This window comes from Ursus arctos, unplaced genomic scaffold (assembly GCF_023065955.2).
Source record: "Ursus arctos isolate Adak ecotype North America unplaced genomic scaffold, UrsArc2.0 scaffold_14, whole genome shotgun sequence".
Classification (NCBI taxonomy): Eukaryota; Metazoa; Chordata; class Mammalia; order Carnivora; family Ursidae; genus Ursus; species Ursus arctos.
The window spans coordinates 25,654,683-25,667,692 of NW_026622808.1; the positions used below are offsets into that span (position 1 = coordinate 25,654,683).

Genomic DNA, 13,010 nt, shown 5'->3' on the forward strand with positions numbered 1-13,010 from the left:
AAGTGGTCTGAGCCCTAATATCCTCACTGTGCTTTTGGTAGCATGAGGGAAACCTGAGGCACACAGCACTGAGACCCGTTTCGCAAAAAGCCGCTTTCCAATAAAAACGGTTTTCCTAAGGTTCAGACCCTATCACAAGTGGTCGTGGCAATGTAAAGAAAATGCCATACACTTCTCCGGAAGAAACCACAGTGCCCAGCAATGTTCTAAGCCCTAACATCATCATGTGCTTTTGGCAGCGAGTGAAAACAGAGGAGCACAGCACTGAGACTCATTTGACAAAAACCGGCTTCCAACGAAGAAATCTTTCTAAACGTGCAAACACGCTCACTAGTGCCTGTGGCAAGGTGAACTCAATGCCATACACTGATCTGTAAGAGACCACAGTACCCAGGAACAGTCTGAGCCCTTACATCATCCCTGCGGTTTTGCTAGCATGAGTTAAACCCGAACACAGCACAGAGACTGTTTGGGCAAAAACGGCTTCCGACGAAAAATATTCTCTTGATGTGGAAAACCTATCAAAAGTGCTTGTAGCAAGGCAAAGACAACACCTCCCACAGTGTAAGAAACAACTTTACCCAGAAGTGGTCTAAGCCCTAATATCCTCACTGTGCTTTTGGTAGCATGAGGGAAACCTGAGGCACACAGCACTGAGACCCGTTTGGCAAAAAGCCGCTTTCCAATGAAAACGGTTTTCCTAAGGTGCAGACCCTATCACAAGTGGTCGTGGCAAGGTAGAGAAAATGCAATACACTTGTCCGGAAGAAACCACAGTGCCCAGCAATGTTCTAAGCCCTAACATCATCACTGTGCTTTTGGCAGCACGAGTGAAAACAGAGGAGCACAGCACTGAGACTCATTTGACAAAAACCGGCTTCCAACGAAGAAATCTTTCTTAACGTGCAAACATGCTCACAAGTGCCTGTGGCAAGGTGAAGTCAATGCCATACACTGATCTGTAAGAGACCACAGTGCCCAGGAACAGTCTGAGCCCTTACATCATCCCGGCGGTTTTGCTAGCATGAGTTAAACCCGAACGAGCACAGCACTGAGACACTTTGGGCCAAAAAGGCTTCCGACGAAAACTATTCTCTTGATGTGGAAAACCTATCAAAAGTGCTTGTAGCAAGGAAAGACAAGGCCTCCCACTTATGTATAAGAATCAACTTTACCCAGAAGTGGTCTGAGCCCTAATATCCTCACTGTGCTTTTGGTAGCATGAGGGAAACCTGAGGCACACAGCACTGAGACCCGTTTCGCGAAAAGCCGCTTTCCAATAAAAACGGTTTTCCTAAGGTTCAGACCCTATCACAAGTGGTCGTGGCAATGTAAAGAAAATGCCATACACTTCTCCGGAAGAAACCACAGTGCCCAGCCATGTTCTAAGCCCTAACATCATCACTGTGCTTTTGGCAGCACGAGTGAAAACAGAGGAGCACAGCACTGAGACTCATTTGACAAAAAGCAGCTTCCAACGAAGAAATCTTTCTTAACGTGCAAACATGCTCTCAAGTGCCTGTGGCAAGCTGAAGTCAATGCCATACACTGATCTGTAGGGGACCACAGTGCCCAGGAACAGTCTGAGCCCTGACATCATCCCGGCTGTTTTGCTAGCATGAGTTAAACCCGAACGAGCACAGCACTGAGACACTTTGGGCCAAAACGGCTTCCGACGAAAACTATTCTCTTGTGCAAAACCTATCAAAAGCGGTTGTCGCAAGGCAAACAAAACGCCACACACTTATGTGTAAGAAACAACTTTACCCAGAAGTGGTCTAAGCCCTAATATCCTCACTGTGCTTTTGGTAGCATGAGGGAAACCTGAGGCACACAGCACTGAGACCCATTGGGCAAAAAGCTGCTTTCCAAGGAAAACGGTTTTCCTAAGGTTCAGACCCTATCACAAGTGGTCGTGGCAAGGTAAAGAAAATGCCATACACTTCTCCGGAAGAAACCACAGTGCCCAGCAATGTACTAAGCCCTAACATCATCACTGTGCTTTTGGCAGCACGAGTGAAAACAGAGGAGCACAGCACTGAGACTCATTTGACAAAAACCGGCTTCCAACGAAGAAATCTTTCTTAACGTGCAAACATGCTCACAAGTGCCTGTGGCAAGGTGAAGTCAATGCCATACACTGATCTGTAAGAGACCACAGTGCCCAGGAACAGTCTGAGCCCTTACATCATCCCGGCGGTTTTGCTAGCATGAGTTAAACCCGAACGAACAGAGCACTGAGACTGTTTGGGCAAAAACGGCTTTCTACGAAAAATATTCTCTTGATGTGGAAAACCTATCAAAAGTACTCGTAGCAAGGCAAAGACAAGGCCTCCCACTTATGTATAAGAAACAACTTTACCCAGAAGTGGTCTGAGCCCTAATATCCTCACTGTGCTTTTGGTAGTATGAGGGAAACCTGAGGCACACAGCACTGAGACCCGTTTCGCAAAAGGCCGCTTTCTAATGAAAACGGTTTTCCTAAGGGGCACACCCTATCACAAGTGGTCGTGGCAAGGTAAAGAAAATGCCATACACTTCTCCGGAAGAAACCACAGTGCCCAGCAATGTTCTAAGCCCTAACATCATCACTGTGCTTTTGGCAGCACGAGTGAAAACAGAGGAGCACAGCACAGAGACTCATGTGACAAAAACCGGCTTCCAACGAAGAAATCTTTCTAAACGTGCAAAGATGCTCACAAGTGCCTGTGGCAAGGTGAAGTCAATGCCATACACTGATCTGTAAGAGACCACAGTGCCCAGGAACAGTCTGAGCCCTTACATCATCCCGGCGGTTTTGCTAGCATGAGTTAAACCCGAACGAGCACAGCACTGAGACACTTTGGGCCAAAACGGCTTCCAACGAAAACTATTCTCTTGATGTGGAAAACCTATCAAAAGTGCTTGTAGCAAGGCAAAGACAACACCTCCCACAGTGTAAGAAACAACTTTACCCAGAAGTGGTCTAAGCCCTAATATCCTCACTGTGCTTTTGGTAGCATGAGGGAAACCTGAGGCACACAGCACTGAGACCCGTTTGGCAAAAAGCCGCTTTCCAATGAAAACGGTTTTCCTAAGGTGCAGACCCTATTACAAGTGGTCGTGGCAAGGTAGAGAAAATGCAATACACTTGTCCGGAAGAAACCACAGTGCCCAGCAATGTTCTAAGCCCTAACATCATCACTGTGCTTTTGGCAGCACGAGTGAAAACAGAGGAGCACAGCATTGAGACTCATTTGACAAAAACCGGCTTCCAACGAAGAAATCTTTCTTAACGTGCAAACATGCTCACAAGTGCCTGTGGCAAGGTGAAGTCAATAACATACACTGATCTGTAAGAGACCACAGTGCCCAGGAACAGTCTGAGCCCTGACATCATCCCGGCGGTTTTGCTAGCATGAGTTAAACCCGAACGAGCACAGCACTGAGACACTTTGGGCCAAAACGGCTTCCGACGAAAACTATTCTCTTGATGTGGAAAACCTATCAAAAGTGCTTGTAGCAAGGAAACACAAGGCCTCCCACTTATGTATAAGAAACAACTTTACCCAGAAGTGGTCTGAGCCCTAATATCCTCACTGTGCTTTTGGTAGCATGAGGGAAACCTGAGGCACACAGCACTGAGACCCGTTTCGCAAAAGGCCGCTTTCCAATGAAAACGGTTTTCCTAAGGTGCAGACCCTATCACAAGTGGTCGTGGCAAGGTAGAGAAAATGCCATACACTTGTCTGGAAGAAACCACAGTGCCCAGCAATGTTCTAAGCCCTAACATCATCACTGTGCTTTTGGCAGCACGAGTGAAAACAGAGGAGCACAGCACTGAGACTCATTTGACAAAAACCGGCTTCCAACGAAGAAATCTTTCTTTACGTGCAAACATGCTCAAAAGTGCCAGTGGCAATGTGAAGTCAATAACATACACTGATCTTAAGAGACCACAGTGCCCAGGAACAGTCTGAGCCCTTACATCATCCCGGCGGTTTTGCTAGCATGAGTTAAACCCGAACGAGCACAGCACTGAGACACTTTGGGCCAAAACGGCATCTGACGAAAACTATTCTCTTGATGTTCAAAAACCTATCAAAAGTGGTTGTCGCAAGGCAAACAAAACGCCACACACTTATGTGTAAGAAACAACTTTACCCAGAAGTGGTCTAAGCCCTAATATCCTCACTGTGCTTTTGGTAGCATGAGGGAAACCTGAGGCACACAGCACTGAGACCCGTTTGGCAAAAAGCCGCTTCCCAATGAAAACGGTTTTCCAAGGTGCACACCCTATCACAAGTGGTCGTGGCAAGGTAGAGAAAATGCCATACACTTGTCCTGAAGAAACCACAGTGCCCAGCAATGTTCTAAGCCCTAACATCATCACTGTGCTTTTGGCAGCACGAGTGAAAACAGAGGAGCACAGCACTGAGACTCATTTGACAAAAACGGGCTTCCAACGAAGAAATCTTTCTAAACGTGCAAACATGCTCACAAGTGCCTGTGGCAAGGTGAAGTCAATAACATACACTGATCTGTAAGAGACCACAGTGCCCAGGAAGAGTCTGAGCCCTTACATCATCCCGGCCGTTTTGCTAGCTTGAGTTAAACCCGAACACAGCACTGAGACTCTTTGGGCAAAAACGGCTTCTGCTGAAAAATATTCTCTTGATGTGGAAAACCTATCAAAAGTGCTTGTAGCAAGGCAAAGACAACGCCTCCCACAGTGTAAGAAACAACTTTACCCAGAAGTGGTCTAAACTCTAATATCCTCACTGTGCTTTGGTAGCATGAGGGAAACTTGAGGCACACAGCACTGACACCCGTTTGGCAAAAAGCCGCTTTCCAACGAAAACGGTTTTCCTAAGGTTCAGACCGTGTCACAAGTGGTTGTGGCAAGGTAAAGAAAATGCCATACACTTCTCCGGAAGAAACCACAGTGCCCAGCAATCTTCTAAGTCCTAACATCATCACTGTGCTTTTGGCAGCACGAGTGAAAACAGAGGAGCACAGCACTGAGACTCATTTGACAAACCCGGCTTCCAACAAAGAAATCTTTCTTAACGTGCAAACGTGCTCACAAGTGCCTCTGGCAAGGTGAAGTCAATGCCATACACTGATCTGTAAGAGACCACAGTGCCCAGGAACAGTCTGAGCCCTTACATCATCCCGGCGGTTTTGCTAGCATGAGTTAAACCCGAACGAACACAGAACTGAGACTCTTTGGGCAAAAACGGCTTCTGACGAAAACTATTCTCTTGATGTGCAAAACGTATCAAAAGTGCTTGTAGCAAGGCAAAGACAACGCCACACACTTACATGTAAGAAACAACTTTACCCAGAAGTGGTCTAAGCCCTAATATCCTCACTGTGCTTTTTGTAGCATGAGGGAAACCTGAGGCACACAGCACTGAGACCCGTTTGGCAAAAAGCCGCTTTCCAACGAAAACGGTTTTTCTAAGGTGCAGACCCAATCACAAGTGGTTGTGGCAAGGTAAAGAAAATGCCATACACTTAGCTGTAAGAAACAACAGTACCCAGGAAAGGTCGGAGCCCTAACATCATCACTGTGCTTTTGGTAGCATGAGTTAATCCCGAGAAACACAGCACTCAGGCACATTTGGGAAAAACCCGGTTCCAACGAAAAATATTCTCTTCTTGTGCGAACCCTATCCTAAGTGGTTGTGGCAAGTAAAGAAAATGCCATACACATATCTGTAAGAAACAACAATGCCCAGGAAAGTTCTGAGCCCTAACATCATCACTGGGCTTTTGGCAGCATGAGTGAAACCCGAGGAACACAGCCCTGAGATACGTTTGGCAAAAACCGGCTTCCAACGAAAATATTTTCATTGATTGATTCACTTATGTATTTATGATGTTAAAAATAGAGGTGAATTGTACATTGAACTCAGAAAGACAAGTTTCAATGTTAACAAGTAAATTATAACAGTGGACCCAAACGTATGAGGGGTGGGAAGCATAAAATTAGGACATGAGACCAAGGATCTTTGCAATTAACCAGAGTAGAAGAGTCAAGTATTAGCTGTGGAGGGTCATACAGTGAAGTGAGGATGTGCCTTTCATGTTTAAAATGGGACATATTAGACTACATTTCTGTACTAAGGAGGAAAATCCAGATGAAAGAATTCTGGCAGGTGCATCTATGCAAGAGCTTTCCGTGAAACATACATATCACAGTACCTCCTCTCGAGTATTCGAATGAAATTTTTTATGTGTTTTTATATGAAAAAGTATGTTAATGAGCTTCCTTTACAATTACCTCATATGTGGGCCTGAATGTGTCCTGGCTTAGCTCGCCACCCACTCTCTCCATTGAAAAATGTCTGTGGGAGTTCTTGGTGTTTGCATAGTGGGGTCAGAATGATTTTATTCCCTTTTTTATTGCATTCTTTCAAGCAAGGTATTGTTGTTTATTTCACCAATTTAGCTACTTGCCATTTTTCTTTTTTATATTTGTGTAGATGTATTTGCGCAGAATGTGTGAGAGTGTATAAATTTTGTGTGGTCAAGTCTGTGAGTTACTCATAATATATTCCCTTCACTAATTTTCTACTTTTTTGTTTGTTTGTTTTGCTGGAAGAACTGATCTGTCAACTAAATATTCCTCACTTGTTGATTCCTGTTTTCCAAACCCTGAAAGTGCATGTCCTTCTGCATACTTATCACTCACAAATCACCCTTTATACATATTTTCCAACTAGTGTTCACATCTCCGAATACCTTACTGTTCCTTGTGGCCTTTTATTATTGAATATATTTGTAAAATAAAATGCCATCACTTGGAAGGGATTCTTCTTTACGTTTGACTAAGAATTACCTTTACTTTCCATAAGCACACTTGTCCTATATCTCTTTATGTGAAATGACACTAAAAGTTTTGATACAGCTTCTGTCCACATTGAAAGACTTTTTCAAATTCTTTTATTCCCGAGTCCTTGACAATCTAATTTAGATTTAGACCCATGTGAATTATTACTCTTTTAAATCTTTTTACTCAGAAGTTGGTTTGGGGTCTTCCTTCAATTTTATTTCTGACAGTTGTTTTGAGCCACTCTGCTTAACGTAAATGCATTTTCACTCTTCTTTCCTTTTTTTTATTTTATGTCTTCTATTTTAATTTCATGTGTTCTTCTTTCTTTCAAAAGTCTTCATTTCTTTTTAGACTATTCTGTGCTGTGCACACATACACATTCACACCCTTTCAATTTGAACGTATGAAAAGACACCTATGCATATTTTAAGTACTCTTTACATGCTGGCACATCTTTTTTTCTAGCTTTTCTCCCCCAGACTTCTGACTCAGGAGTGTCTTACACAGTCAACCAGTGTAATCCTAGGTCATTATTTCAATGCCTGCATGACATTTCATGGTGTGGCTCTGCCATTTACACTTTTGATGATCTTTTGTATTTTTTCATTAAGTTATTATTGAATGAGGAGTAATACTATTGAATATATATGTTATAAAAATACTTTTTTAAGTATTTAAAACTATATTTCTCTACCAAAGGTGAGGGCACCAGGGGCCATTGAGCCCAGGGGCCGTTGAGCAATGTTCAAACACATTTTGGGGTGCCACACTGTAAAGGAGTGTTTGGAAGCCGGGGATGGTCTAAACACCCCACAGTTCGCAGGACACAGCCCACCACAGAGAAGGCTCTGGCCCCAAATGTCTGTAGTGCAGAGGCTGAGAAACCCTGAGTTAAAGCATATCAATATTTTTTTAATATTTAATTTTTTAAGTAATCTCTTCACCCAACATGGGGCTTGAACTTAAAACCCCAAGCTCAGGAGTCCCATGTTCTGCTGATTGAGCCAGCCAGGCACCCCAAAGTACATCTGTATTTTTAATATTTGTAGCTGTCTTCAGAGCCTCTCCAAGATGTTGTAACACTTCACAATTCTGACAGCAAAGTTAGAGAGTACCCATTTGCTACTTGATTAAAAATATCAACCCCAACCAATATGACAGCTTGTTGAGTGTTTTCTCAGGGTGATGGGTGTGAAAGAGATTTCTGTTGATTTTTTAAGCTATTAGTGAGCCCCAACAGGAGTCATATATTTGATCACCATGTTCCTTTACCGGTTATTATTATATATCCACGTATTATATGCCTACTTAGCATTTCAAATAATTTTTGTAAATCACAGTTAGACATTGTTGGCCATAAAATAGTTTTAAATTTTAGGGGTACCTGAATGGCTCAATTGGCTAAGCATCTGCCTTCCACTCAGGTCATGTTCCCAGAGTCCTGGGATCCAGCCCTACGTTGGGCTCTCCACTCAGTGTGAGCCTTCTTCTCCCTATCCCCACCATTCCCCCGCTTGTCTTTCTGTCAAACAAATAAATAAATTTTTTTTAAAAATAGTTCTAAATTTTATTTAGTTAAATATATCAATCCTTTTACTTCTGAGTTTTTTGCCTTAATTATGGTGGTTTGCCCACCTGTGGATTTTATATGTATTTTCTAGATGTGCATCTGAAATGGAATGGTTACACTTACACTGAGGGTTTACTCCTGATTTTTGTGAGGTGTGTGAGATAAGGAGCAGCTGCACTTCCACAGAGAAAGCCATTTGTGCCAACTTCCATTCAGCAATCCAATCTTTTCTAACTACATCCAAATACAGCTTTGTCATGTATTAAGTGTCATATATAATGAGACCTAATTCCTGATTCATTCAACAAATACTAAAAAAGCACCTACTATATGCCAGAAATTTCTAAGAACTTTATATCTTATGCCCTTTTATTTCAAGGTTTGGGAAATTTCATTATTCATCCATGTTGATTTTGTGGAATTACTGCTTGTGAAGGTCATGTTTCAGTTAGTCCTCAAAACTCCCTTCAATGTTGTTGAATACAGTTACTAAAACTGCTCTCTTTAAACATGGTTTTATCTCCTCTGTCATTCTTTGTATTTCATAATGTCTCATTTACTTGAATTTGTTTCCATGTAAGTGCATATACATTCACACCCATAAAGAAAAAGCTGAACAGCACAGGTGACTTCCAGGCTCTTTTGGTCCTTACATCAGAGTGACAGACAAGAGCATGGTAAGATAAATGTGAGTCAAGATAATGTCCTCAGATAAGTCACATGAAGAGTATTCAGAGTAAGAGGATAGATTGCCATACGGTGTGTAGGATTTCACAGAGTCTAGGGAGGCCTTTGTATGTTGGAAAAGGAACAGAACCATGAGCAGTTGTGCTCATCAGACTTGTCAAGAAAGTGACTAAAACCCAAAGGCTAAGAATAAAAAATAAACACAAAAATATGTCACATAAGAAAAGTGATGAATGAGCTCACCTCATCCTTTATTTGACCAAACTAAAACCAACTGGTCAAATAAATATGGAATAGGCAAAGGAAAAGCAAGTCTTCTCTTGTCTGCTATCTGGTAATAAAAATGCCCAAATTTTGTGAGATTTCGGTTTATTCTCCTTATTTTTCTTTTGTGATGTTCAATCTGTACGGTGTTTCACCACATAAAAATGTCACCACTTTGTGTTGTGGACAAATTTAATTTTGCTCTTTTATTATTTTTGCTGGGTTCAATGGGATATAACCAGGAATGGATGCCACTAGCACCAAGGAAGCTTTCCTTCCTCAAAGTCTCTCAGGACAACTGAGCTTATTAGATGATTTTATTCTTTATGTCCATCTCTTTTCACCCTCCCTCTTTGTCTCTCTATCTCTCTGTTTATTGAACACAAAAAACTGCTTTTATTTTTAAAAATTTTTATTTAAGCTCAATTTATTTAACATAGATTGTATTATTAGTCTAAAAGTAAAATTTATTGACTCATCAATTACTTATAACACCCAGTGCTCATTCCATCAAGTGCCCTCCTTAATGCCCATCACCCAATTACCCCATCCTCCCATTCATCTCCCCTCCAGCAACCCTCCCTTTGTGTCCTATAATCAAGATTCTATCATGGTTTCCCTCCCTCTCTATTATCTTATTATTTTCCTTCCCTTCCCCTATGTTCATCAGTTCTGCTCCTTAAATTCCATGTAACATAATAAAAAAAACATTTAATTCCACATATGAATGAAATCATATAGTATTTGTCTTTCTCTGATTAATGTTGCTTAGCATAATACATGCTAGATCCATCCACATCATTGCAAATGGCAAGATTTCATTCTCTAATGGCTAATATTGCATTGTATAAATATACCACATCTTCTTTATCCATTCATCTGTGGATGGACATCTGGGATCTTTCCATAGTTTGGCTATTGTGGACATTGCTGCTATAAACATTAAGGGGCAGGTGGCCCTTGGGATCACTCTGTTTGTATCCTTTGGATAAATACCATGCAGTGCAATTGCTGCAAGGTAGAGAAGCTCTTTTTTTCATTTTTTGGGGAAACTCCCTATTGTTTTCCAGAGTGGCTGCACCAGTTTGCATTACCACCAACAGTGTGCAAGGGTTCCCCTTTCTCTGCATCTGGGCCACCATCTGTTGTTGCCTAAGTTGTTAATTTTAGCCATTCTGACTGGTGTGAGGTGGTATCTCATTGTGGTTTTGATTTGTATCTCCCTGATGATGAGTGATGTAACCATATCTTCACGTGTCTCTTAGCTATTTACAATTGTACCAAAAACTATAAGATATCTAGGAAGAAACCCAACCAAAGAGGTAAAAGGTCTGTACTCTGAAAATTGTAGAACACTTATGAAAGAAACTGAGGAAAGCACAAAGAAATGGAAAAATACTCCATGCTTATGGATTGGAAGAACAAATATTATTAAAATGTCTATGCTATCCAAAGCAATCTACACATTGCAATCTTTATCAAAATACCACCAGCATTTTTCACAGAGCTGGAACGAACAATCTAAAATTTGTATGAAACCAGAAAAGACACCGAGTGTTGAACACAATTTTTTATGTTTCTTTGCACACAGGTCAAAATGTGGCCATTCCAAAATGGAGCCCCAAGATGATTTGTCCCTGGGAAGCTATAAATAGGAATTTCTGGGTACCATTTCTACATTCCTTATGGGAAAGATAATATGATGTGTATGCATTGATATCTTAAACAGTGTGTTGGAGCAGATGGGGGAGAGGTGAGAAGGACATAGAAGTAACACACACCAGGAGGACATGGTGTGCTATGTTGTGTTTAAGTCACAGTGCGTGGGGGGGATAATGACAGCAGTCCTCAGAGCTGGGATACACAGCCTCCTCTATTTCAGGGCCTTTGCACCAGCCAGTCCCTCTACCAGCAAACCTCCTGTCTTCCACACCCTCTTCCATGAGGTCTCTGTTCAAATGTCACCTTCTTACCCAACCTTGAATAAACACCCAACATAATACCTCACCCATACTCTCCCTTAATCTGCTTGTGTTTTGCTCATAGCATCTGCCCCTTCTCATAATTATTTAATCTTTATATACACATCTACCCTATCACCATCATTGAATTGCAGGGATTTTTGCTTTTCAGCACTCTCTTGTTTATGATAGAATTTCCAAAACATGGTCTCCACTCTATATATTCCTCAAATGCATGAAATAATTCCTTACTAAAACTATACAATAACCAACCTTTTAGAGAACATCTGATGTTGTGATGAAAATGCCTAATCAGAGAGGAACTGGGATCTTCTCAAGGGGCCCAAATCCATTCACAAATATTTCAATTAGTTTCTTGACTGGAAAATATAAATTGTTGCTTTTCCACAAAGTGAGCAGTGAGTAGCAATGTCATTGTAAGCAATGTGTGAAAATTAGTCTCTATTTTCCCCTGTGATGCTAGTCACCTCCAACACATGGACCCAGGAAACTATACAGGAATTTCAGAGTTCCAGCTTCTGGGATTTTCAGAGGAACCAGAACTGCAGCCCCTCCTATTTGGGCTTTTCCTCTCCATGTACCTGATCACTGCATTTGGAAACCTGCTCATCATCCTGGCCGTCAGCTCTGACTCCCACCTCCACACCCCCATGTACTTCTTCCTGGCGAACCTGTCCTTTGTAGACATCTGTTTCACCTCCACCACCGTCCCCAAGATGCTGTGGAACATCCAGACTCAGAGCAAAGTCATAACCTATGCAGGCTGCATCACGCAGATGTATTTTTTTGTACTATTTACAGGATTAGACATTTTCCTCCTGACTGTGATGGCTTATGACCACTTTGTGGCCATCTGTCACCCCCTGCACTACACGGTCATCATGAACCCCTGGCTCTGTGGACTGCTGGCTCTGGTATCCTGGATCCTGAGTGTCTTGTATTCCTTGTTACACACTTCCATGGTGTTGCGGCTGTCCTTCTGTACAGAGGTGGAAATTCCCCACTTTTTCTGTGAAGTCAGTCAGATTTTACAACTTGCTTGTTCTGACACCTTTCTCAATAACATGGTGATATATTTTGCAGCCACGTTTTTGGCTGTCGGTTCCTTCATTGGCATCCTTTACTCTTACTCTAAGATAGTTTCCTCCATATGTGAGATCTCATCAGCTCAGGGCAAGTATAAAGCATTTTCCACTTGTGTATCTCACCTCTCAGTTGTCTCCTTATTTTATTGCACAGTCCTGGGAGTGTACCTTAGCTCTGCTGCTCCCCAGAGCTCCCACGCAAGTGCAGTGGCCTCGGTGATGTACACGGTGGTCATGCCCATGCTGAACCCCTTCATCTACAGCCTGAGGAACAGAGACATAAAGGAGGCTCTGATGAGATTCTCTGGGCTGACAGCTCTAAAAGGGTCAATTGTCCTGTAGCTGAAGATGTGCCCACGTTTGCAGGGCCAAATTCCTGAGCAAAATGTTGAGATACTTTGATCAGATTGTGGAAGTGGAACATACCTCCTCTATTTTTTTTCCTGTAATTTCTATTTTTTTTACCTCTCTGCATAATTTATGTAAATTGCTTTTTTAAAACTTGGTAATAACTCTGATATCAAAGAGATTTTCCCTTTGGCATTTCCTACTTCCTCAATGTCATTCCTAACCTCGGATGTGAAATAGTTGGACATTCTCAC

The 13,010-nt window shown here is 42.1% G+C and overlaps 1 protein-coding gene across 1 annotated transcript; it reads left to right on the forward strand.

The window, feature by feature from the left end:
• The first annotated feature begins 11,799 nt into the window (after positions 1-11,799).
• Positions 11,800-12,750, forward strand: LOC125281550 (olfactory receptor-like protein OLF4). The gene has a single exon (XM_048215312.1). The coding sequence runs from the start codon at positions 11,800-11,802 to the stop codon at positions 12,748-12,750; it is 951 nt and encodes a 316-aa protein (XP_048071269.1).
• The last annotated feature ends 260 nt before the right edge of the window (positions 12,751-13,010 follow it).

Bases quoted from the DNA above. Each gene is read 5' to 3' on its own strand.
- LOC125281550 (XM_048215312.1), top strand. From the start codon at position 11,800: ATGGACCCAGGAAACTATACAGGAATTTCAGAGTTCCAGCTTCTGGGA.